At 42.3% G+C, this 26,517-nt stretch overlaps 1 protein-coding gene across 1 annotated transcript; it reads right to left on the bottom strand.

Moving 5' to 3' along the window:
- Positions 1-4,948: 4,948 nt before the first annotated feature.
- On the bottom strand, positions 4,949-7,816 carry LOC133830347 (protein SOSEKI 2). Its single transcript, XM_062260323.1, has 5 exons — positions 7,416-7,816; positions 7,247-7,316; positions 7,052-7,164; positions 6,201-6,960; positions 4,949-5,417 (listed from the first exon to the last, which is right to left on the bottom strand). Exons 1-5 carry the CDS (start codon positions 7,597-7,599, stop codon positions 5,294-5,296), a joined length of 1,251 nt encoding a protein of 416 aa, XP_062116307.1. The 5' UTR covers positions 7,600-7,816; the 3' UTR covers positions 4,949-5,293.
- Positions 7,817-26,517: the final 18,701 nt, after the last annotated feature.

The following is a 26,517-nucleotide window of genomic DNA, read 5'->3' as shown; positions in this document are numbered from 1 at the left end:
TAATCTTTCAGTGGCTCTCCTTCTTGCTGGCATATCTCGACCAGCTGGTTTGCCTCAGTTGGGTGCACACGACCCGCGTAGAATTTTCCGTAAAACTCCTTTACGAACATCTCCCAAGATACAATACTTGTAGGAGGGAACTTAAAGAACCACTCCTGTGCAGCATCAGAAAGTGTTTCAGGGAAGATCCTGCATCGAGCATCTTTGGACACCTTCTGAATGTCCATTTGTATCTCAAACTTGTTGACATGAGATACCGGGTCACCATACCCGTCAAAGTTCAGAAGTGTGGGAATTTTAAACTTACTGGGGATTTCACCCATGGCGATTCTTTGTATTAAAGGAGTGCCCCTTCTCCTATCGTACTCGATATGAGACGTTCTTCCCCCGACCAGCTGTTGCACTGCTTGGTTCAGGGCATCTATTTGGGCCTGAACGGCCTCAGGAATTTCCGGGGCCTCTGGTGCCGAGGGAATGTACTCGTTGTGCCGTTCTCGTCGGTCGTTGAGTACATCCCATAGATCGTCATCTCTTCGCCCCTGCTCGCTGGCTCCGAGCCGGCTAAAGACGTTGTTTTGTTTGGGCTGCCCCCCAGCATTATGTCCTGCATGTCGATCTTCTCTAGGTGGGGGGCTTCTGCCTCCACCTCTGTCCTCGTTTCTCTGACCAGCATTCCCTCTGCCTGAGTCGGCCTCATTGTAGCCGTGGCCATCTCTGAACCTCGATTGGCTATGGTGGGACCGATTGTTTCCTCGGTTGCCTCCTTGGGCTGGAACTTCCCGAGCGTTAGGGGGAGGCCTGCGCTGGTCGGTGGTTCCCCGCGCATTATCATGCCATGGGGGGCCCCTGACCGCAAAGCCTGTCTCTGAGTTCCTTCTGTTGCCAGAAGGACGTTGCCCCCTTCTCGGTGGGTGCGACTCTTCACCCCCCGGGCATCTAGGGCTGCTGCCCAGCCCTATTCTGCCTTGGATGTGGGGGATTGCCTCGACCAGCCTGGGATGGAGGCAGCGTCTCAGGGTCCCTAGGTGGGACATCATCCCGAGGCATTGGTGGCTGCTCCAGCCTTTGAGGGCTTGTTGGCTGGAGCGGAGGGCTAGGATTGGGACCTCTTTGAGGTGGCCCATTTGGGGGTTGGTCAGGCTGCGAGGCAGGCGCAGCCTGATTTCTAGCCAATTGGAGGGCTGCTAGGGATGCCATGACATCCCTCTGACAACGGTCCATCTCCGCCTGTCTTTGATTCAGCTCTTGGCGATGGCGCTCTATTTCCCTCTGCTGTGACGCCATTATCTCGGCAGCACTCTCTTGACTGGCCCTCAGAGCGGCCAGTTCATCTTACAACACCCCCAGTGTTGTCTTTAGGGCCTCAGAGTCTACTTCCTCCTCATCAAACTCTAAATGAGGTTCGTCTTCAGCCATGTTTGGTGGAGGAGGCTGGATTGGAGCGGCAGCAACCTGTCTAGTTTTCTTGGATGTCTTTGCCATTAGTACCTTCAACGATTTCTTCTCAAGCTCTCAACGAAAGCACCAGAATGTTGACCCTCGTTTTGGTCAACTGACACGGAGTCAAACGCTTGATGTGATAGAAAGTATTGAATAAGATCTAATGGAAAGAAAAATAAATGACACAATAATTTATAGTGGTTCGGCCCCAAGAATTGGTAATGACCTACGTCCACTTAATCTGTTATTGATCTTGATTCTCAAAGGAGTGATCAAAGAACTAGGGTTCTTCGAGTTTCACAAGCCTTAGAGGGATGAGTAATACCACCCAAAGATAATAGCCAAAATTCTCTTCTAAAGCATAAACAAAAATCAGCCCAAAACGTCTCTCCCTTGAGCTATTTTTCCCTATTTATAGGCTGAAGGAGGATTACACGAATTAGTCAAAGATATTTTCCCCTAACTAATCGGATAATCAGGTATAAATGGAAATAACCTCGGATATGATTACAATTTTACAAGATTACTCATAAAGATACAGGTTATACGAGCAGTCTGGTCGTATATAAAACTCAAATGATGTGGCAGGGGAACATCCCTGATCGATGGTCGAACAGAACCTCTGCCAGGTGTCAGCCACGTGTTGAAAATATTTGCCACGTCATCCATACCTGCTTTTTGGATAACAAAAAGAAAAGAAGATCTACCCACTGTAGAAGAAGAAGAACGACAATGCTATCTTGTGACTGGGAGTGGGGCCAGCGAACCACCAATGTAGAAGAAGAAGAAGAAGAAGAAGAAGAACGATATACAAAAGTGAGAGACGATATGGATTTTTAAACCATTTTATGGTAATTGATTTTCTAACTTTATGACCTTCCATATTTAAAAAATTTCTCATCTTATTACCATATTTTGTGCAATTATTTTTCTCTCCATAAATATAGAAACTTAATTTATTATGTAAACTTCTCTAATAATAATAATGAACAAGAAAATAAATAAGATATATGACTTATATTTTTTTTTTAAATCTACAAAGCTAACATTAAGAATAATAAAAATTAAATACATAAATAAGACATAACTGACAAAATTTTAAAAAAAAGTATGACACAAAAAAACTAAAATATAAGCTATAACTTATATTTTTTTAAAATATATATATGTGCTACACAAACAGTCAACATTAAAATAAGGGAAATTTGGGTATTTATGCATAGTGTAGGTTCTTATATCTAAAAAATATCATCATTTACAAACATTCCAAAATAATGCTACTATTTGTTTGGTTTCCAAAAATACCCATTTTATTTTTTTTAGCCTCAATCTCTCTTCTCTCACTCTTTTTCTCTCGAGTCACCCTTTGATTCTTTGAAGAGTCATGACAGCAACCACAAAATCATCATCACCACCAATTTTCTTTGAAAAAACGTCCCCAACTTTGGCATCCTCATTCCTTTATTTCTTATTTCTTTCTTTCTTCTCCCTTAAAGTATCCATGGAGACTAAAATAAAATGATCCATGATAGTTTTTTATGATATAAAACTTAAACCCACTAAAAGTTCAATTAATACACTAACTTATGCATTTCGAATAGATCTGTGCATGATTTTTTGGTTTTTTGCAATTTTTTTTCACAATATTTTAGATTTGAAACGTAAAAATTTGCAGAAAACTCGATATACCTCGATGTGCCTCGATGCCCAGCTCGATGGGCCCTTAAAAATCATGATTTTCATGAAAAAAAAACAATCTGCCTCAATGCTACCTCGACATGCCTCGACACACATCGATGCAACTCGATGCAATTCATAGAAAGTGCATAATTTTTCACTCAGATGTCCGTTTGAGGTGATTTTTTTTTAATTTTGGTATTTTTTTGTGTTCTACACGTTTGAGATGTGCACATTCACATTTAAGAAGTTGAAAGCTTGAAAACATACCCAACTTTTAAAATATAGGGGTATTGTTTTGAACTTTGGGGTGTTTTCAAGCTTTCAAATTCACCAATGTGTGTGTACACATCTTACATGTGTAGATCTCAAAAAAAAAATATCCAAATTCAAAAAAAAAATCACCTAAAATGGACACCCGAGTGAAAAGTTATGCACTTTCTATGAATTGCATTGAGGTGTGTTGAGGCATGTCGAAGTAGATGGTTTTTTCTCATGAAAATCATGATTTTTATGATATATCTCGATACACCTCGATGTGCCTCGATGTCCAGCATGATGGGCCCTTAAAAATCATGATTTTCATATAAAAAACCATCTACCTCGATGTCACCTCGATATGTCTCGACACACCTCGATGCAACTATATGCAATTCATAGAAAGTGCATAACTTTTCACTTGGGTGTCTGTTTTAGGTGATTTTTTTTTAATTTGGGTCTTTTTTTGAGATCTACACATCTAAGATGTGTACACACACATTGGGAAAGTTGAAAGCTTGAAAACACCCCAAAGTTCAAAATAATACATCTATATTTTCAAAGTTGGGTATGTTTTCAAGCTTTAAACTTCTAAAATTTACATGTACACATCTCAGACGTGTAGATCACAAAAAAATACCAAAATTAAAAAAAAAATCACCTCAAACGGACACCCGAGTGAAAAGTTATGCACTTTCTATGAATTGCATCGAGGTGTGTCGAGGCATGTTGAGGTGTGTCAAGGCTAATGGTGTTTTTTTTTCTTCATGAAAATCATGATTTTTAAGGGCCCATTGAGCAGAGCATCGAGACACACAGATGTGTATCGAGGTATATCGAGTTTTCTACAAATTTTTACGTTTTAGATCTAAAAAATTGTGAAAAAAGTTGCAAAAAAAAAACCAAAATCATGCACAGATCTATTCGAAATGCATAAATTAGTGTCTTAATTGAACTTTTAGTGGGTTTACGTTTTATATCATCAAAAACTATCACAGGACATTTTATTTTAGTCTCCATGGACACATTAAGAGAGAAGAACAAAGAGATAAGAAAAAAAAGGAGGAGAATATTAAAGTCGGAGACGTTTATTCAATGAAATTTGAAGGTGATTATGGTTTTGTGATGGGACTCTCTAAAAAATCAAAGGGTGATCCGAGATAAGAGAGATGGAGGCTAAAAAAATAAAAATAATATTTTTGGAAACCAAACAACAAATACTAACATTATTTGTTAATGTTAGTAAATGATGATACTTTTTTGGATATAGGAACCTACACTATACATAAATACCCAAATTTTCCTAAAATAATTCAAACTAATTATAACTACCATATTAAAAAAAATTATGGTTTTTTTAAAATAAAATCTAAGAATATATGAGGCTGTTTCTTGTGGCATAAATATATGAGAATTTTCATACCTCATATTTAATTAAGAAAAGCTATTCCCATAAACTTAATTAGTTTAAAAAGAAAAAAAAAGTTATATTGATAAAAATTATTGAAAAGAAATAATCTACCACAATTTTCTGAGTCCGTGCAAAGGTTATCCAAATTTCTTTTCACATCGATATTAATGTCCAATAATGACGATAATCAACTTCTATTAGACAAACCACTAAAATCGAAAAATCTTAAAATATATTATAACCAAGCAAATTAGTGAACATAAAGAATCCCATGCATATCACTCCAGTATATCAAAATCCCAATAAAGACTTTCAACCATTGCTTTTACGTAACTTTTTCTTTCATATGGTAAGTGATACATAGGTCTGATCATAATGACAACACGAAAGGTAAACCCGATAATTAGTGCTAATAATTACATATTAAAGTAATCAACAACCCCATACTACCACTCATAATAAATTTAAAAACAACTTATGATATTAGCAAAAAAAAAAAGCATCATTTCATTTCTTGGGTTCGTGTGCTGATGATTTCTTTCTTGGTATGCACTTTCCACTAATTTTTGCCTTTGGTTTCTTCTTCTCTTCTTCATTCTCCAGAGTTTCCTCCATACCAGCTTTGGAGCTCCTGATCCATAATCATAGATCAGCTTAGCAGCAATGCATTATTATTAACAAGTCAAAATAATAGAAAATGCAAACCACTAATCTTCCTTAATAACTTACCATAACTCATAAAATTTTCACTAATAAAAACAAGGAAAGGACAATAAATCAGAAAAGGCAATCTTATCTCAACTAACTAATAATGTCAATACAAATATTGCTTTATAACTTTTTACTAATTAATGTTTTATAACATAAAGCTAAAGTTGTTAAGTTAGACGACCTCATAAAAACAATTGTATCTCTACCCTACAAAAGTTCATTTGCAACAACAAAAAAGTAGCTGCTAGTATTCTAATGTCATTGGACTATAGAGTCGTTGATCGTTTGGAACAATAATATTATGCGTGTGCATGTATCCAATAATAATGTGTGCGTGTGCGGATATACTTGTCATATGTTATATTATGGTTCCAACCTTCCACCTACAAATATTTATTAAATTAAAAAGTAAAGTTTAAAACATAATTGTGTGACAAATTTATTTACAAAAAAAATTAACAAAATATAACCAAATTAATTCAGCCCTTGAAAATATCAAAAAACAAAAACAAAAAAAAAATGTAAAGACAATATCCTAATGATAACATTGTACTGGCAAATTTTTTTTGTTTAAATGTAATATCTTGACATGGACGAAGGTCAGGTGAAGAACTCTCCAAAACCCTAGAATATAGGGCCCACAAATGCGGTCTACAAATGGGTTTAGGGCCCAAAAGAATTTAATAATTAATACTTTTCTTACCTTTCTTCGTTGTAAGAGTTGGACCTTTTAAGAACCGGTGTGGCGGAGGCGACGGCGGCGGCTCGGTCGTCAGTCATGGACTCGACGATACTTCCACTGAAGTACTCCTTCTCCTGCGCCTGAGGGTTCCCAAATCTGGGGTTCTCCGACATATAGTTAATCATATCTTCGTCCGCCATTTTCACTGCGTTCTTCCACATAACCCCTCGCCCAAGATCACTACCACTTCTCGTAATATTATTATAACTATTTCTAATAATCCTTTGGGATCTGCCCACTTCATCACTCGGTCTCACGCACGGCGAGCTTTTTGCCTTGGCCACCGCTGAGCTGCCACAGGCGATGAGTTGGAGCAGGACTGAGTTGCGACTCGGAGCCACCGCCGATTCGGAGATGACTCGGTCCACCACGACATTGTCGTCAAACCTTCTGGAACGGTTGTTGGTGGTTGTGTTGGAGTCGGTGGTGACGGTGATGGTTTGTTCTGCTTTGTCGCTGACGGAGGAAGTTTTTTGGGTCCGTGTTTGTGTTTGGGGTTGGGGTTCTTCAAGTTCGTCAGTGGAAACTCCCCTGGAACAACGAGAATGGGGAGTAGTGGAGCTGGTGTAGCTGACCTTCTCTTCGTCTTCGTACTCTTCAGGTTCCTCTTCCTCATCGTAGTCTCGAACGTCGTCGTATTTGGGGTACTTCTCGGTTCCCAGTGATTTCGGTCTTGTTTGGAAGCTTAAGTCTCTGCTTATCTGAATCTGGTTTAATCCTTCTGAAAGTACATGAAAATGTTCATGAGACTTTTAAAATCCCAACTGGGTTATCCTATCTAATAGCAATAATTAAAAGTAAAATAAACTGACCCGAACATCCTTCAACTAGTTCAGAACCTTTGAGTACAAATTCAGCTCCTTCTGCTGCATAAATTATATCATTTTCAGCCAAATCGTTCCACACATAACCATTCTTGTAGCTCCTGCAAAACTTAATCACATTAATCACAAAAAATAAAGACTACGTAAATAAAACAGAGAGCCTTTAATAAAAAAAAAAGTTACCTTTTGCAAGACCAAGAGTAGAGTGAGGGCATTCCTTTTCCCCTAAGAAGCGTAAGTCTATCCATTACATCTATATATGTTCATCAAAGAAAGCCAAAATAGACAATGTAAGTAAACCATTATCAATAAAATAATCTCAAAACAGAAAAAACAAAGCTGGTAGCTTTACCTCTCAAACGAAGTGGTTGATCAGCTAAATGGGTAACCTCCATATAATGAGGATGTTCAAGGTGGCCATTTCTTGATAGATAGTAAACAATCTGGACTTTTTTGACGGGTTTGACTCGTGGTCTGAGGCAGACTTTTGCTCTGTCCGGGCTGGTTTCTCTAAGTCTTCTGGACCGAACTTCCATATTCAGATATAAAGTTATCAACTCTTTTGCCGATGTTTTAATTTTCGTTTGGAGCAAGAGACAAGTACTTAACACAAGCCTCCAATATACTACTCATATATATCGGTTTAAGACAAGAGATTGAACAAGAGAGAAGAGAAGAATTAAGATGAAGATATGAGAATATTAATGGCAATGACAGAAACATTTCCTCAAAAGAAGTAATATTTTACAGGTTGATGGAGATCATCTTTAAATGCTTTTGGAGCTACGTGATATAGGAAAGTAAAAGCCCAAGAGACAGGTCCATCCAGCAGCTGGGGCAGACAATTAAATGAAAAAAAGTTATGGAAAAGTGTAGGTTTTTACTGTTTTAAGCATGAATCTTGACTTTTAAATTAGCTCTGATCCCAAACACGGACAGACAAGCCGTATAATTTGATTATTTTTTTAATTATTTGTTATGGAATAATAAATTTATGTGTACAGTAGCATTGATGAAGTTGACTTTTAATCAAAGAGCATTTTTGTCGCTCACAAATAATGATAACACGATCATATTAGATTCTGTCATTTGAGAAAATTATAGAGGTAGAGGTCCACATGACCTTTTTTTTTTCTTTCTGAGTTGGGACGCTCATATGTGGCTATGTGTATATTTTTTAAAGATCGAGTGATTGTCGTTTAGTGCTGTTAGTCTGATGATCAGGTTGAGAAGTAAGAAGAGTTGTAAAAATCAGTTTACACATTGTATTGTTTTGTTTCTTTTCTTTTTCTTTTTTCACCTTACCTGATTGTCCTTACTGTCTATAGCTTCTATTCATTTCACATAAGAGCAATCGTGTAAAGTGATGCTGGATATCTTTTCTGTATAAATAATGGTACCAATAAGCTTTACTAAAGTAAGTTTTTTCAACATTAACAGTGAAATTAATTTCAAACTTTGTCTGGTGCGAATATTATTACAGGATTGAGATGATAAATGTCAATTAGTTGAATGATTACGGCCATTAGTTTTACCTAAGATGTTTTAAATCTCTTACTCTTACTAAGAGATATCTTTGCCTTTTCATTGTTGGGTGGGACACTAATATTTCTCTGATAACAATGCTCAAAATAGTTTATTTTAAAGGGTTTTATATAAATATTAGTTATGCTAGCTTTTCTTAATTCAGAGAAAGTTACAAGAGTGGATTAGAGAAGACAGCAGACAGCAAATAGCAATATACTCAGCCCCTCCAACAGGCTACAGTGGCAATCAGATAAAGTTGTTCTTGTAACCCAATATATATTCACAAGTTCACAACAAAAATAATTGTTGATACAACAATTCTGCCTTTCTATTATTGGAGGTATGAGCCGACAATAACTGGTTTTTCGATCTTGTTCCGATGATGAAGATCACATTTGCAGTCATTGATCCGTCGGGGGTACCTGCAAGAAGGACACTCCGATGCCTAAGTCAGAATTTTTTTCCGATCCATTGTTTGAATAAAAATCTAATATTTATAGGACAAAAATGAGAAGTGGTTAGTTGGTTCAACTGATCCTTGATTGGCGGGGGAAAAATAACTGAATTTCCCCCCAAGATGTGATGATTTTAAATTAAATACGCGGAGGTCAGAGGCGTAGCTTCTGTCTTCGGGGCTTCTGCATATCAAAACGTTCCCTTTTGATCATACTACAAATGAGGAAAGGACTTTGGGCCGAATATCTTAGGCCCAACAGATGCCCCCTGGTCCAAGCTTCGAACGGATAAGGCACGCTTATTCACTCGAACCATGGGCCGACTCTTCAATGCCAAGGATTTCGCCTAAAGCCGCCATTCCCCGTAGATCGAGGCGGTCAGCAAGTACACGATCGTATAACCCCCTAACATTCCCCACTTGAAATTTAATGTAAACATGGTTACCGAGTGAAGCACTTGATTAAGGAATTTCATTTCCCATTTAACTGGTTCAATTCAAATAAATCATATTTCAAACTTCTCAAACTTTACTCTAGCTTTTTAGGGAAGAACTCGGAGGAAAGAAACCCTAAAGTTAATCACCCTTCTATTCTTACAGCAAACATCTCAATCTTCTCAATCATGTCTCCTCGTTCATCTCCAGAACCTATGGATCGCGATGGATACAAGATTGCGTACAAATGCATATGCAAGTCGTTCGACATTCCAGATAACGTCACGGTCCGGATGCTCTCGGACGCTGAATTACGGGAATGGCGATTCAAGGATGTAGTCAAGCCCAGTGAGATTGTTATGAGTTTGAGACACATTGAGTGTCTTCGTTTCCCTCTCCCTACTCTGTTGGTGCAAATAATTTCAAACTCTGGAGCTCACATTTCTCAATTTCTTCCGAACGCTATCCAATCCATAGTTGGCTCTCAGATGATAGGAACTCTTAGGAATGTCGACATTCAATCGGATGACATCTACGCATGCTTCACTAAGTCGACTAACAAGGCGATAGAGGGTAAACCCTGGAAGACTTTCTATCTTTCTCCCAACAAGGATCGAACGATTTTTACTGATTTCGACAGCTCCCACCGAAATTGGGATAAATACTTCTTTGCCATTGGAGGAACGTGGTATCCTGAATTTCTGCCTCAAGAAATTTTTCCTTTGGCCAAGGTGTTCATAAAAGGTGAGCCATGTTTTTATCTTGTTCTTTTCTGCTTTTCGTGTGGGCAAATCATGTCTGGATGATTGTCCGCCAATCTGACTCTACGTGTCGCTGTTTTATTTCTCCGTATTAGATTTCTCGTGGCCTCAAGTTAGCATGAGTCCTGAGCGACAGAGCCTGCTGACAGAGAAGGGGCTTCTGCACGAGTCCAAGGAAAATGCCATTTGTATCAGAGGTGTGATGAACCCCTACTGTATGCAAATCATGACCCGGCTCTGCTTCATGGATCAAACTGATCCTGGGGCCATTCGGGTCAAGTCGCAGAAGGGCGACATGTCCTTAGGCAAAATTATAGCTACATGCGCGAAGCAGCTGGGAGCATTTTTGAAGAAGTCTCCCCCTGCTTCTTCAACTCTGTCGCTATCAAAGACTGAGTATGAAAGGGCGTGCTCTGAGACCTTTGCCACGTGTGCCAAGCCCCAAGGGATCCCTGAAAATAAAAAGAGAGAAGGCTCTGGCTTAACTCCTGCTGCAGAATCGTCTCCTGATAAGTTTGCTTTGGCACGCAGGTCTTCTCGTATACATGGGCGATCCTCTACGCCTTCTGACGCTCTTCAGATCCAACCTCTCCAACAGGTGCCTCTGCCAAAGGATGCCTTAGGGAAGAGGAAGGCGCGAGAGGAGTCCTCTAATGAAGACTTGGATGATGGGAAGGTTATTTCATCCAAGCTTCAGATCCCAAGGGGACCTGCTTCTGCTGCTAGAGGTTCTCCTCTAGCGATCCCCAATCTTACTCCAGGGAAGTTACCAACCGGGCAGGCTCTGTCGTTGTGCAAGAAGCCTCGAGGGTGTGCCCCCATTGGCTCTTTTCCTACATCATCTTCTTCTTCGCCTGCAATTGGATCCTCCTTGGAGGCAGGTCCACAAGGAGCCGCGCATGCTGCGGCTATATCTTCTACATTGGCCAACCCATCAGGGGCGGCGACTGTAGATGGTGTGCAAGGTGATCCACCAGTCGGGGCAAAGTCTCCTAGCGCCTACGTAAAGTCATCAAAGGCGTTACCCTCTGCCTCTGCTTTGGCTGGGGGGCTCTGACGTTGGCCATAAGCATGGATCAGAGGGGAGACGTCCTACTTCTGCCTCCCGTAAGAACCGACTTTTGGAGGATACTTTCGGATGTGTTTTTGAATCCATGAACAATCCTTCTCAACCAGTTGACTCAGGCCTGATCGTTACTTATGAGACTCCCTCCGTATGTCAAAAATCGGGGACTGCCGAAGTCACAGGTTATCACACTTTAAGTGTTGGCGTTTACGCAACATCGACTGCGGCTTCTGACTCTCACCCAGGAGAGGTCATCATTGTATCCCCGAAGGGTACAAGTAATTTTGAGTCTCCTAGTGCTTTTCTGGAGCAATTAACGTCCTCTGCAGTGCAGACGCCAGTGTATCTGCTGAGTGACTTGGGCGAAGACGTTGGAGATGGGTTACTTGTACGCCCTACCATGCCATATATTCTCTGGAGTGGGAACAATCGCGTTAACAGCTGACAATGTTATGGTGTCAACGTTAGCAGAAGGTGGGGAGTCGGTTGCCCCCGTTGCTTCTGTTGTTGTGTTAGCGGGGAGAGAAGCAAACGACAGAGCGGGAGATGTGCCCGAATATGGACCTTCTGCGTCTACAGAGGTTATGGAGGAGATGTTGCGTATTAGTAGACCTCATCGTCCTGCAAAAGCTATTGGGTCACTGAGTGGGCAAGGGGACTTGCTGCAACAAGTGTCGGACCATATATGGATGGTAAGTTGGTTGAAAACTAGCATTGTTTGTATTTATGGAATAGAGTGAGTATCATGTGATACGTATCTTGTGTGATTGGTGATAAGTGTAATTAATGTTTTGCAGAGCTACGTATGTGCTACTGCTGCGAGACGGGAGTATGCAGCGGCTGTGCAGAACAGCTCAATGCTGGCGGAGCAGGCGGTTAATGTAACGCCCTACTTCCTTAGAGTCGTTACTAAGTGAGTTTTAAAACGTGCTTTTAACTTGCTAATTGAGGTTTTAGGTCAAATAGTGTAATTAAACTGTAAACAGAGGAAAAACTTTAAAAATATAATTTCCATAGAAAATCATTAAAGTTTGACACCTGGGATCCCAAAATACAGTTTAGAAATATTTACAACATATAAATTGAACCAGGTCGACTAAACGACAAAATCTAAGTTTATTTACATCCATCTCCCAAAATCCTCTGGCTGTGGCAGCTAGGCTGGCCCAACATGTACACGCCGCCTAACGCCTGCTACACTCATGGTTGGTTGGCCTTCTCTTTACCTTTACCTGCACCACAGAGCATCTGTGAGCCGAAGCCCAGCAAGAAAACCCACAAACAGATAACATATGCAACACGTATATCAAGCATATAAATAGGCCACCAATGGCTAAACACATACGGCCTAGCCGTCCCAGGCGTTTACCAAGCCCTGGGTTCGCAGACCACGCCGTGAGGATATCCCAGGTATCCTTTTAGGGACTCGCCTTGGCAACTCGCACTCCATGTGCTCAACGCTGCTCCCGGCCCCTTACCGTTCTCAGCCTTGCACTCGACGTGCCCAAGCTGTTCCTGGCCCTTCGCCGTTCATTCACATAATAGCATACATAGCATAACAAGCAAGTATAGAATTATAGCATATTCAATTAAAGGGCTACGCCCCGCAGTTCAAACACAATGGGCTCAGCCCTGCATACCAGTTCTATTCAAACACACTGGGCTCAGCCCTGCATACAAGCTCTATGGGAACAAGGGCTTTCTTACCTGAGTCTCGAGCTCTCCGAGCACCGATGTCCCGAGCATAGTCCTCTAACTTGAGCCTCTCTGAAACCCTAGTCACAACATATTAACAACATCCATCCATCAAATTCTAACCCAATAAATAACTTTGAGCCATAACCTTAACCTCCGAGACCTTGAATTATATCAATCCGGGTGATAAAATCCATCCCGAGCCTTAACCATTGAGTTCCCAAGCCTAAACACCCTTAAAAACAAAAACTGGCACTAAGAGTCGCGGCCCTACCCACAAGTGTCGCGGCTAGCCTCAAAACAGAGGCTAGCTTCCCACTGACACCCACACGAGCCGCGGCGCGCATGAACTCCTCGGCCACCCATGGTCGCGCGCGCACACGGGCCGCGACCCTCACCTCCAAACCCAGAATTTCCATCACCTTCCCTGCATTTTCCTCAAGCTAACTCACTCAAAGCTTACCTAACAAACCCAGATAATTAACACACACATTCCAGCTCAATATCATCATTAAAACCCCATTAAAATCTGCTCCAAAACTCAACTAAGGCATCCAAGAACAGATGCAGTTCTACCCACATGCATATCCCAAAAACACAACTGAAATCCCAACATAATCCCCATAATTAGAGCTTACCTTAGCTGAATTCAATCTCTGAAGTTGATCCTCAATCCTCAAGCTTTAAGCTCCTAAGTTTTCTTAGCCCAATTCCTTGCTTAAGCTAGCTTACACCAGAATTCCTTGAGTTGTTTCTTAGAGAATGAAAGAGAAAGAGATGAAAATTGTCTTCAGCTGGGGAAGAAAGCTAGTGTCGGTTTCCCAAAGTTTCTAAGTAATTCCTCCTTTTTGTTTTACTTAACTTAAGTCTAAAGGGTTACCTCAAGGCTCGGGGTACCAAAACATCCCCGAGGGCAAAATAGTAAATTTCCCCAATATTCCCTCCTAGACATTTTATCCTCAAGTATATCTCAAAATATTTATTTTCATATCCCGATAGTCCCATAACACACCTAATACCCAAATTACCCCTCGACTCGCCCCGAGTCTGAATCTCAACCCTGTTGTGACTTTCTGACTAACCGCTCTCCAGGACTGTCTTGGATCGTGCTGCACAAACATATCACATATATATCGCATTTATCACACTTATCACATTTATACCCCTAATATCCAGACGAGGCCCACATGCACATTTAACTCAACTAAACATGCATCATTATCATATATTCACATAAATCCACATATTAGCATATTAATCCATTTATTGCCCTCCAAGCACATTAATCAAGGCCCTATGCCTGATTAGCAAATTCGGGTCGTTACAACTATCCCCTCCTTACAAAATTTCGTCCTCGAAATTACCTGAACAACTCGGGGTACCGCTCCCTCATCTCTGTCTCAAGTTCCCACGTCGCCTCCTCAACCTTGCTGTTTCTCCACAGCACCTTCACCAAGGCGATGGTCTTATTTCTCAAGACTTTATCCTTTCGGTCAAGAATTTGAACTGGCTTCTCCTCATAGGATAAATCCTGATCAAGCTCTAGATTCTCAAAACTTAGAACATGCATTGAATCTGACATATACTTCCGGAGCATGGATACATGGAAAACATTATGAACCCCTGATAAAGCTGGAGGCATCGCTAATTTGTAAGTTACCTCACTAATCCGTTTCAGAATCTCAAAGGGACCAACAAACCTAGGGCTCAACTTGCCCCGAACACCAAACCGTTTCACACCCTTCATGGGTGAAACCCTAAGGAACACATGATCACCAATCTAAAATTCCACGCTCCTACGTTTCAGGTCTGAATAACTTTTCTGTCGACTCTGGGAGGCGAGCATACGCGCTCTAATCTTCTCAATCGCCTCATTGGTCCTCTGAACCATCTCTGGACCCAGATACATCCTCTCACCTGACTCATCCCAATGAATAGGTGATCTACACTTCCTTCCATAAAGCATCTCGTACGGAGCCACTCCGATGGTCGCCTGATAACTGTTGTTGTACGGGAACTCAATCAAAGGAAGATACTTACTCCACAATCCCCTAAAATCAAGCACACAGACTCGTAGCAGATCCTACAATATCTGAATCGTCCTCTCAGACTGCCCATCCATCTGAGGATGATAAGCGGTACTAAATCGTAACTGTGTGCCCATAGCCTTCTGCAGACTCTCCCAAAACTTGGAGGTGAAGGTGGGGTCTCTGTCGGATACTATCGACCTCGGAGCCCCATGAAGTTGAACTATCTCCTTCACATACAACTCAGCGTACTCCTCCACAGTATAAGTTGTCCTAACAGGCAAAAAGTGGGCAGACTTGGTATACCTATCCACAATCACCCACACCGAGTCATGCTGTCCCACAGTTCTCGGTAAACCAACCACAAAGTCCATAGTAATATCTTCCCACTTTCATTCTGGGATCCCCAGGGGCTGCAACAACGATGCTGGCCTCTGGTGCTCAGCCTTAACCTGCTGGCAAGTTAAGCACTTGGCTACATAATCCACCACATCCCTCTTCATGCCCGACCACCAATACAGAGCTCTCAAGTCCTGGTACATCTTCGTCGTACCCGGGTGCAAAGAATAGGGAGTGGTATGCGATTCATCTAAGATCTCTCGCCGGATATCAGAATCCATCGAAACACAGATCCGACCCTTATACTTTAGTAACCCCATCTCTGAAATGGAAAAGTCCTTAGTCGCTCCGACTAAGGCACCTTCCCTATGACCTCTCAACTGAGAATCTTTCCTTTGCACTTCCTTGATCCTCTCAAGGAGTGTAGAATGAAGAGTGATGTTGGCCAACTATCCAACCACCAAATCTATACCTGCTCTAGTCATCTCCTCAGCTAACTTGTCAGATATCTGCCTCGAACTGAACAATTGTCCTGGGCCCTTCCGACTCAATGCATCAACCACTACATTAGCCTTCCCAGAATGGTATAGGATATCACAATCATAATCCTTAACCAACTCCAGCCACCGCCTCTGGCGCATATTCAGGACCTTCTGAGTAAAGAAATACTTTAGGCTCTTATGGTCGGTGTTATCTCACACTTCTCACCATAAAGATAATGCCTCCAAATCTTAAGTGCAAACACCACCGCTGCCAACTCCTGGTCATGCGTAGGATATCTCTGCTCATATTCCTTTAACTGTCTCGATGCATAGGCTATCACCTTACCAGCTTGCATCAACATGCACCCCAAACCCTGTCTGGATGCATCACAGTAGACCACAAACTTTTCATTCTCTGTCGGCAAGCTTAGCACTGGCGCAGTGATCAATCGCCGCTTCAACTCCTTAAAATTGTTCCCACATCTATCTGTCCAGACATACCTTGTCTTCTTCTTTGTTAGTTTTGTCAATGGCGTAGCTATTCTGGAGAACCCCTCAACAAACCGCCAATAATACCCTGCCAAACCCAGAAAGCTTCTCACTTTAGGAACATTGCTCGGTCTAGGCCAATCTCTGACCGCCTCAATCTTACTTGGGTCAACCAAAATCCCCTCCTTACTGACAATATGGCCCAGAAATGTAACTTGTGGCAACCAGAACTCACACTTACTGAACTTAGCATATAACTTATGCTCTCTCAACCGCTGTAGAACCAACCGCAGATGCTGCTCATGCTCTACCTCTGACTGGGAGTACACTAGGATGTCGTCGATGAATACAATCACAAACTTGTCCAGATAATCCTTGAAAACCCTATTCATCATGTCCATGAAGACTGTTGGGGCATTGGTTAATCCAAAGGACATAACCAGGAATTCATAGTGTCCATACCTTGTTCGGAAAGCGGTCTTTGGTATGTCCTCCTCTTTAATTCTCAACTGGTGGTAACCTGATCGGAGATCTATCTTGGAAAACACTGTTCTTCCCTGTAGCTGATCAAACAAATCGTCGATCCTAGGCAGTGGATACTTGTTCTTAATGGTTAACTTGTTCAGCTCCCTATAGTCAATACACATCCTAAGGGACCCATCCTTCTTCTTAACGAACAACACTGGAGCACCTCATGGCGAGAAACTCGGTCTGATGAACCCCAAATCAAGTAACTCCTGCAACTGAATCTTCAATTCCTTTAATTCCGCTGAAGCCATTCTATAAGGTGTCCTAGATACTGGCTCCGCTCCTAGTACCAATTCTATAACAAAATCAATCTCCCGCTGTGGCGGCAACCCTAGCAGATCCGCTGGAAACAAATCCGGAAACTCACACACCAATCTAGTCCCACCCGGTCCAACCGACACCACCCTAGAAGTATCCACAACGCTTGCCAAGAATCTTATGCAACCTTCCTGCATCAGATCCCTAGCCCTTAAGGCTGAAATCATTGGTACACGCGGTCCACTAATTGACCCCACAAACACAAAGGGTACCTCCCCTTTTGGTTCAAAAGTCACCATTCTGCGCTTGCAATCAATCGTTGCCCCATACTTTGATAACCAATCCATTCCCAAAATCATATCAAAATCATCCATCTCTAACTCAATCAAATCAACAGACGGTTCCCTACCATCTACCTCTACTGGCAATGCTCTAATCCACTTCCTAGAGACTACCAATTCTCTTGTTGGCAACAAAGTCCGAAATCCCCTAGGATAAACACCACTAGGTCTACAAAGTTGATCTATCACTCTAGTAGATACAAATGAATGGGTAGCCCCTAAATCAAACAATCAAGTACACAAAGAACCAGCACTAGAGATCTGACCTGTCACAATTGAGGGGCTAGCCTCTGCCTCAGTCTGTGTCAAAGTGAATACCCTGGCAGGAGCAAGACTGTCGCTCTGCTTCTGTTCCTCATTTTTAACTTGAGGGCAATCCCTCTTCAGATGACTAGCACTCCCACAAACAAAGCAAGCCCTGATTCTGCACTCACCCTGGTGTCGACGCCTGCACCGCGAACACATTGGAAAACTCCTCCAACTATCACTGCCACCCTGATGGCTAGTGGTAGCACCCCGTGCCCTCCTATCTGAACTGAGAGGAACAAAGGAATCTGGGGCCTTCCTCTTCTGTTCACTAGAACCACGACGATGACGAAATCCAACAAAAGGAGGCACTGTCCTCCTAGCATCGCGCCTAACAGCGCTATCCTTCCAAATCTGATCTTCGGCCCTCTCAGCAGTAAGGGCCTTGTCCACCACCTGACCATAAGTAGTAGTCTTTGGATCCAAGGTAATATTCACATCGTGGGCGATCATAACGTTCAACACCCGCACAAACCTATCCCTTCTTGCCGCATCAGTCGGCACTAGATCTGGCGCAAACTTCGCCAATCTATTGAACTTTATAGCATACTCTGTCACTGTCGATCAATTCTGAGTTAGGTTGATAAACTCATCAACCTTCGCAGCTCATACTGCCACATTGTAGTACTTCTCATTAAACAAGTTTCTGAACTCTTCCCAGGTCATAACTAACACATCCCTTCTCTGAACCACCACGTCCCACCAGATGCGGGCATCCTCTCTAAACATGTAACTAGCACAGGCTAGTCTCTCACTCCCCTGAACTCTCATAAAACCAAAATTGAGGAAATCATTTTCATCCACTGCTCTGCCCGTAGTGGATCTGATCAACCCTTGAAGGTGGGAGGATGCTGCTTCCTGAACCTCTCATACAAAGGTTCCCACTTATTCTCCTCAGTAGACTGCACTGGCACTGACGCTGCAACCTGCTACACTGGCAGCCCAGTAACCTGAGGCGGAGCCTGCTGCCTCAACTGTCGCAACTCTTCCTCTGTTCGCTGTAGTCTTGCTTCCATCTCAACAAACATCTCTTGCCAATTCTGTGGAGCAGGTGGAGGATCCTGACCCTGGTTGTCATCCTCGGCCCTACTGCCGCGGAGTCTAGCTGATTATCGAGGCATCTCAACAAATATGCCTGCAACCAACAACGCCGCTCATGAGGCATGATAACAACATCCAAAACCACCTCCCAAACATATTTGTCATCCACAAATAATAACTCATATAACATATAACACACAACGGTCCATGCCCAAGCATCATGCATATGTTAACTCATTCATCATGCTCTATATAAGATAAGCAGGAAAACAGGGCATTCAAACACATATTCAAACATATTAGCCAATCTTACCAACCAACCCTGAGTTGAGCCTGTCACTGATAGCGAGTGTACATGTTCGGTCAATCTCCAGAACCAATAACCTTGGCTTGCTCTGATACCAAGTTGTAACGCCTTACTTCCTTAGAGCCGTTACTAAGTGAGTTTTAAAACGTGCTTTTAACTCGCTAATCGAGGTTTTATGTCAAATAGTGTAATTAAGCTGTAAACAGAGGAAAAACTTTAGAAATATAATTTCCATAGAAAATCATAAAAGTTTGACACTTGGGATCCCAAAATACAGTTTAGAAATATTTACAACATATAAATTGAACCAGGTCGACTAAACGACAAAATCTAAGTTTATTTACAACTATCTCCCAAAATCCTCTGGCTGTGGCAACCGGGCTGGCCCAACATGTACACGCCGCCTCACGCCTGCTACACTCATGGTTGGTTGGCCTTCTCTTTACCTTTACCTGCACCACAGAGCATCTGTGAGCCGAAGCCCAGCAAGAAAACCCACAAACAGATAACATATGCAACACATATATCAAGCATATAAATAGGCCACCAATGGCTAAACACATACGGCCTAGCCATCCCATGCGTTTACCAAGCCCTGGGTTCGCGGACCACGCCGTGAGGATATCCCAGGTATCCTTTTAGGGACTCGCCCTGGCAACTCGCACTCCACGTGCTCAACGCTGCTCTCGGCCCCTTGCCGTTCTCGGCCTTGCACTCGACGTGCCCAAGCTGTTCCTGGCCCTTCGCCGTTCATTCACATAATATCATACATAGCATAACAGGCAAGTATAGAATTATAGCATATTCAATTAAAGGGCTACGCCCCGCAGTTCAAACACAATGGGCTCAGCCCTGCATACCAGTTCTATTCAAACACACTGGGCTCAGCCCTACATACAAGCTCTATGGGAACAAGGGTTTTCTTCCCTGAGTCCTGAGCTCTCCGAGCACCGATGTCCTGAGCACAGTCCTCTAACTTGAGCCTCTCCAAAACCCTAGTCACAACATATTAACAACATCCATCCATCAAGTTCTAACCCAATAAATAACTTTGAGCCATAACCCTAACCTCCGAGACCTTGAATTTTATCAATCCGGGTGATAAAATCCATCCCGAGCCTTAACCATTGAGTTCCCAAGCCTAAACACCCTTAAAAACACAAACTGGCACTAAGAGCCGCGACCCTACCCACAAGCGCCACGGCTAGCCTCAAAACAGAGGCTAGCTTCCCACTGACACCCACACGGGCCGCGGCGCGCCCTTCCTAGGGTCGCGACCCTCACCTCCAAACCCAGAATTTCCATCACCTTCCCTGCATTTTCCTCAAGCTAACTCACTCAAAGCTTACCTAACAAACCCAGATAATTAACACACACATTCCAGCTCAATATCATCATTAAAACCCCATTAAAATCTGCTCCAAAACTCAACTAAGGCATCCAAGAACAGATGAAGTTCTACCCACATGCATATCCCAAAAACACAACTGAAATCCCAACATAATCCCCATAATTAGAGCTTACCTTAGCTGAATTCAATCTCTGAAGTTGATCCTCAATCCTCAAGCTTTAAGCTCCTAAGTTTTCTCAGCCCAATTCCTTGCTTAAGCTAGCTTACACCAGAATTCCTCGAGTTGTTTCTTAGAGAATGAAAGAGAAAGAGATGAAAATTGTCTTCAGCTGGGGAAGAAAGCTAGTGTCGGTTTCCCAAAGTTTCTAAGTAATTCCTCCTTTTTGTTTTACTTAACTTAAGTCTAAAGGGTTACCTCAAGGCTCGGGGTACCAAAACATCCCCGAGGGCAAAATAGTAAATTTCCCCAATATTCTTTCCTAGACATTTTATCCTCAAGTATATCTCAAAATATTTATTTTCATATCCCGATAGTCCCATAACACACCTAATACCCAAATTACCCCTCGACTCGCCCCGAGTCTGAATCTCAACCCTGTTGTGACTTTCTGACTAACCGCTCTCCAGCATTGTCTCGGATCGTGCTGCACAAACATATCACATATATATCGCATTTATCACACTTATCACATTTATACCCCTAATATCCAGACGAGGCCCACATGCACATTTAACTCAACTAAACATGCATCATTATCATATATTCACATAAATCCACATATTAGCATATTAATCCATTTATTGCCCTCCAGGCACACTAATCAAGGCCTTAAGCCTGATTAGAAAATTTGGGTCATTACATTCAAGCTGGAAGAGGAGCGGGCAGGGAGAAAGATGTCCGAAGCCAACCGAAATGTGCTTGTGGAGGCCATCAAGAAGTTGGAAACACAGCTGGCAGAGGTGAAAGAGAAGGTTGCCGCTACAGAGGAGAAGCTAGTAGGTACTGTTGGACTCGAGGTGGAACGAGATAAACTGAAAGCTGACTTGCTAGCGATGACCAATAAATGGATGGAGAAGAGCCAAGTCTACATTCATCACGAAGCCCGAATGGAGAAGCTTGATAGCATGATAAATGACCTGCAAGAGGATGTAGTGTCGTTGCAGACAGATAAAGAGATTTTGGAGAAAGAAAAGAAAGAGCTGCAACAGAAGTTGGAGATGCTGGAAATGAGCATTGCTGATGCCCAGAAGCAGAAGCTGGAGGTGGAACTCCAGTTAGAGAAGAGGTTGAAGGAAAAAGAGGAGGTTGTCACAAAAACCGAGAGACAATTGAAGGAAATGGCTGAGGTATGTGTTCTTTCTGTATTCATTGATGTATTGGCAAGATGGTGGATTAATATGTTGCATGTGTTGATGACATGATGGATTTATTTTGCAGAAGGCAGAAGAGGCGGCAGTGGAAGTCACGAGGCAACGCATCCGAGATCGTGAGATCACCGAACGGAAGTTTGTGAGGATGGCTGAGGTGGACACTGCGAAATACCTGGATCTGGCACTGTGTAATAAGAAGCAGACCCCAGAGGAGAAATGGGCTAAACTGGAGATGTACTATAAAAGCATCGACGTGAAAGTGGGAGATTACAACGTTGATAAGTATTTGAATGAACTCAGGGATTTGCAGATCATCTACCCAGCACATCATCTTGAGAAACTGAAGCTAAAAGGCGATGCTTTGGGGTCGATTTACAATTCTAGTGGGGAAGCAGTAGTAGAAGGTGATGTGGCTGAGACTTCTTAATAGATGGTGACAGAACTTGCTCTAGTTGCAGAGGTCAGACCAGCTGGGGGGAAAGAGATGCCATAGAATGAACGACACACTCTTTTTTTTTATTGATGCTTGTATATGCATTCTTTGGTCTTTTTGGCTGTTATTGTTTGGACAATTATAGATGTAATTGTACAAATTATCAATACAACTTGTGTTTTATTCACGTTGGTTGTCTGGTGTGTTAGTGGATGTGTTCTTCTCTGTACTGTATTTAATTGAAGATATTGCAGCAGGTGAGAGTCAGATGGTGTATTCGGATAAAAGGCTTCATAGACCCTTTAGATCATTGCGTGTGAGATACAGTAAAAGTCTGTACAGATGGTGGGAAAGAATGCCCAGTTAAGTGTTGTGTGAGTGATTTAGCTTAGTGTTGTGGTGATTGGTTGGTGCTGATGATATTGTTGTTGTAGGTGAACATCGTGAGTGGATGAAGGTGCCCTTTTTTAGGCGGATTTTCGATAACCCACAGTGGTTATACTCAACTTGGGCGTTGGAGGAATTAATAGGAAGTGGTATTCCGTGTTACATATCATGTGAGCGCTATGGATTAGGCCATCCGAAGCTAGAGAGTGCGATGGCAGAGTATATGCGTCATATTGAATGGGATTAGATATTACCAAGAGAACACTTGTATATAGTAGATAAAGCAATATGTTATATATAACTGGAATCGTTATGAATGTAACATAATTTATAAATAACAGCTTCTGATTAATTGCTAGTTTTGATTATCCGTAGGCTTCTGATTGCATGATCTACAATTTGTACATCATTTTCATGCATTTATCATTAAGAGAGTCGAGTGCATAGGTATGCCTGTGCTTAACATCTGTCGAACCGGATTGCAGTAATGAGAGTTTTGTACTTTGTAAAGCCCACCTTATTGTTTCGCGTTAAACTTACTTGCATTTAGAGAGACGTGTTGGTATCTTATTGGAACAGAATCGGCTCCTCGGGTGTATAAAAAGCATGGTTGATGCTTTACCATTTTCTAGAGGGGGCGATGCAGTTTTGCTCGGACGCAGAAGACAGCATGCGAGGCTAGGCGTCGAGGTAGAGCTAAGAAAGGTAGAACCATGAAGCAAACGTCTTTCCAGTGCACCCATACCGAGGAGTATGTGTGAAGGCTTGCTAGGGTAGGCTCTTACTCTGACAGAGGCACCCGTTGTACAGGATGTGGGTGCGACTGTGGGAAAAGTTCCTCCCAGCCTTGGATTGCCGAACTAGTTAGTGTATACTGGTGTCGAACCCAAGGTGTGGCAGCCGATGGTTCTGCTGCAGTAGTTAGGGCAGGGTAAACTGCAGGGGGGAGCTCCTCTTATCAAGGTAAGAGGGCAGGGTAGTTGATGTAGTGTACCCTAGGTGGGCAGCCAAATCCGCATAGTCAGGGCAGATTAGACTGTGAAATGGCTGGCCTTAGCTCCCCGTAAGCTTAGTTAAGTCAAATTAGAATGCTTTCGAGCATAATATCGAGTGTAATGGCAGAGGCAATATGACTGTGTATGCAGATTGCATGTAGTAGCCTTGATGCCACGATCTACTGAGGTTCAGCCTTGTGTCGATTGGGTCTGTGTGTGAAGTGAGATGTTGTATCTTACCATGCACTATTTTTTGTTTGCTGGTAAACATCCTCTTTGTTCTAAAGAAACCCTTAGGTGTGGAAAATGGTTGTATTGGGATCAAATGTTTATGTTGTATTGTGGTAGGATGTTTGAACGGATGGTAAATTGATAACCACAAATGTTCAGATAGCCACTTATTTATAGTTAGAGTGGTAGGTGGTTTTAAGTGTACGTGAATAATGTTGCTTCTCATTTGGGTAGGTAAGGATATATTAAAATATACGTTTGCTAATATCTTTCGGTGTGGAGCTAGTGAACTGACAGCTGTCACATGATTATCATCGTTATGTTGTTATAATAAGGAATCCTTATGCAAAAATCGTGTCAGCAAAAACTAAGCATGTAAAATATACTCAAAATAATGTGAAAAAGGAAAGTTGTTGCATTACTTTTTAATTACACAGTACAACTTTTAACAATAATATTGTTTCAAAGACATTGAATTCCAAGTATGAGGTACAATTTTCCCACTACGTATATTTTTAAGAGTATAAGACCCTCTGCCTAATACTTCTATGATTTCAAAAGGCCCTTCCCAGTTTGGTTCTAGCTTCTTTTTGTTGCCAGAGACCTTGCGCAGAACCCAGTAGCCCTTCTGAAACATACGTGAGTGGACTCTTTTGTTGTAGTAGCATTCTACAACCTTTTGATAATTTTCTCATCTTAATTGTGCTATTGTTCGCACCTCTTCCAGAAGGTCAAGGTTGTGCGTCAATTGAATGTTGTTTGCGGTTTGATCAAAAGCGATCTCTGTTCGAAGTGTTGGTAGACCCACCTCTGTTGGGATGATAGCTTCTGTTCCATATACCATGGCGTAGGGAGATTCGCCAGTAGAGGGCCTTTTTGTTGTCATATAGGCCCATAACACCTCGGTAGTTCTTCTGCCCATGCTCCTTTTTTGTCTTCCAAGTTTTCTTGATGTTGGCAAAAATGACTTTGTTGGAAGCTTCTGCTTGGCCATTGCCTTGTGGGTAGGTGACAGAGGCAAAACTCAATTTTATCTTGTATGTGTCACACAGCTCCTATACTTTGGCATTTTGGAACGGGGTTCCGTTGTCAACGACTATCTCCCATGGTATCCCAAACTGACAGATGATTTGCTTCCATACGAAGTTTGTGGTGTCTGTTTTGCTGACCGTGACGTATGCTTCTGCCACAAACCACTTAGTGAAGTAATCGGTGGCTACCAGAGCATACCGTTTTCCTCCAGCAGCTTTAGGCAGTTCACCTACCACGTCCATACCCCACTTTGCAAAAGGCCAAGGTGCAATGATTGAGTGTAAAGTTTGAGCGGGTTGATGGATGGTGGGTGCAAATCGCTGGCATTTGTCACATTTTTTGGCATAGTCACATGCTTCTGTCATCACGTATGGCCAGTAGTACCCTGCTATAAGTGCTTTGTGTGCCAAACTTCGACCCCCAGTGTGATTTCCACATGCTCCCTCGTGTATCTCTTATAACAATTTTTTAGCTTCTGATGGACGCAAACACTGAAGATAGGGGCCATCAAAGGATTTACGGTATAGCGTTCCACTGATTATGGAATAGCGTTGTGCTCGAAGGCGCAGAAGCTTTGTGTCTTTTAGATGAGCGGGCAGTTCAGATGTAGACAAATATCGAATGATTGGATCCATCTAGCACTCAGGCTCTGATGAGGTTGAGAAAACTTCCAGAACTTTGGGTGATTGGCTTATGGATATGGTGGATCGCCACGTGCATTCCCCTGCAGAGGCTAATTTGGCGAGGGCATCAGCCTTATGATTTTGTTCCCTCGGTACTTGTACGAGTTCAAACTGGTGGAAATGTGACCGTAAGTCAGTTACTTTTTGTAATAGGCTAGCCAGATGGGGTGCCTTGGTATCGTAATTCCCGGCCACTTGTTCTATCATGAGCTTTGAATCTCCTCTGACGTTCAAACGTCTAATGCCTTTGTCTCGTGTTAGCTCTAAGCCATAAATCAGAGCCTCATACTCAGGTTCGTTATTTGTTGCAAATTGTTCTAAACAAATGGCTTCCTTAATTTTTAACCCAGAGGGAGCTTCTAATATGACGCCGATACTGGCCCCTTAGGAATTGGATGCACCGTCCGTATGCATTGTCCATACCCACTCAACTTATGATTCCAGCAGTTCTGGCAAGGTATCTGGGGTAAAGGATTGTATTTCGACCAGGAAGTCAGCAAGTACTTGACCTTTTTTTGCTTTTCGTGGCAAGAACCGTATATCATATGTCCCGAGTTCAATTGCCCACTTGGATAATCTACCAGAGAGATCGAGTTTATTCAACACTTGCTTCAGTGGATAATCTATATATACAATGATGGTGTGGCTTTCAAAATATTTTCGTAGCTTCTTCTTCACTGTGATGAGTGCGAATGCCAATTTTTCCATCATGCTGTAGCGGGTTTCAACATCTAGTAGCATCTTGCTGCAATAGAACACTGGCCTCTGTCGACTAGCGTCTTCTCGAAAGAGCACAGAACTCACGACAAAGTGTGAGACAGACAGGTACAAGAACAGATCTTCGTTGGCAACAAGAGAACTCAGTATAGGAGGAGAGCTCAGATAAGCTTTCAACTCTTCTAGCGCTTTGTTTTG

The sequence above is a fragment of the Humulus lupulus genome, chromosome 1 (assembly GCF_963169125.1).
Source record: "Humulus lupulus chromosome 1, drHumLupu1.1, whole genome shotgun sequence".
Lineage (NCBI taxonomy): Eukaryota > Viridiplantae > Streptophyta > Magnoliopsida > Rosales > Cannabaceae > Humulus > Humulus lupulus.
This window is presented reverse-complemented; position numbering and strand designations above follow the sequence as displayed.

Bases quoted from the DNA above. Each gene is read 5' to 3' on its own strand.
- LOC133830347 (XM_062260323.1), bottom strand. From the start codon at position 7,599: ATGGAAGTTCGGTCCAGAAGACTTAGAGAAACCAGCCCGGACAGAGCA. The intron at 6,961-7,051 runs GTCAGTTTATTT...ATGTACTTTCAG, and splicing joins ACTAGTTGAAGGATGTTCGG to AAGGATTAAACCAGATTCAG. The intron at 5,418-6,200 runs GTAAGAAAAGTA...ATTATGGATCAG, and splicing joins AACTCTTACAACGAAGAAAG to GAGCTCCAAAGCTGGTATGG.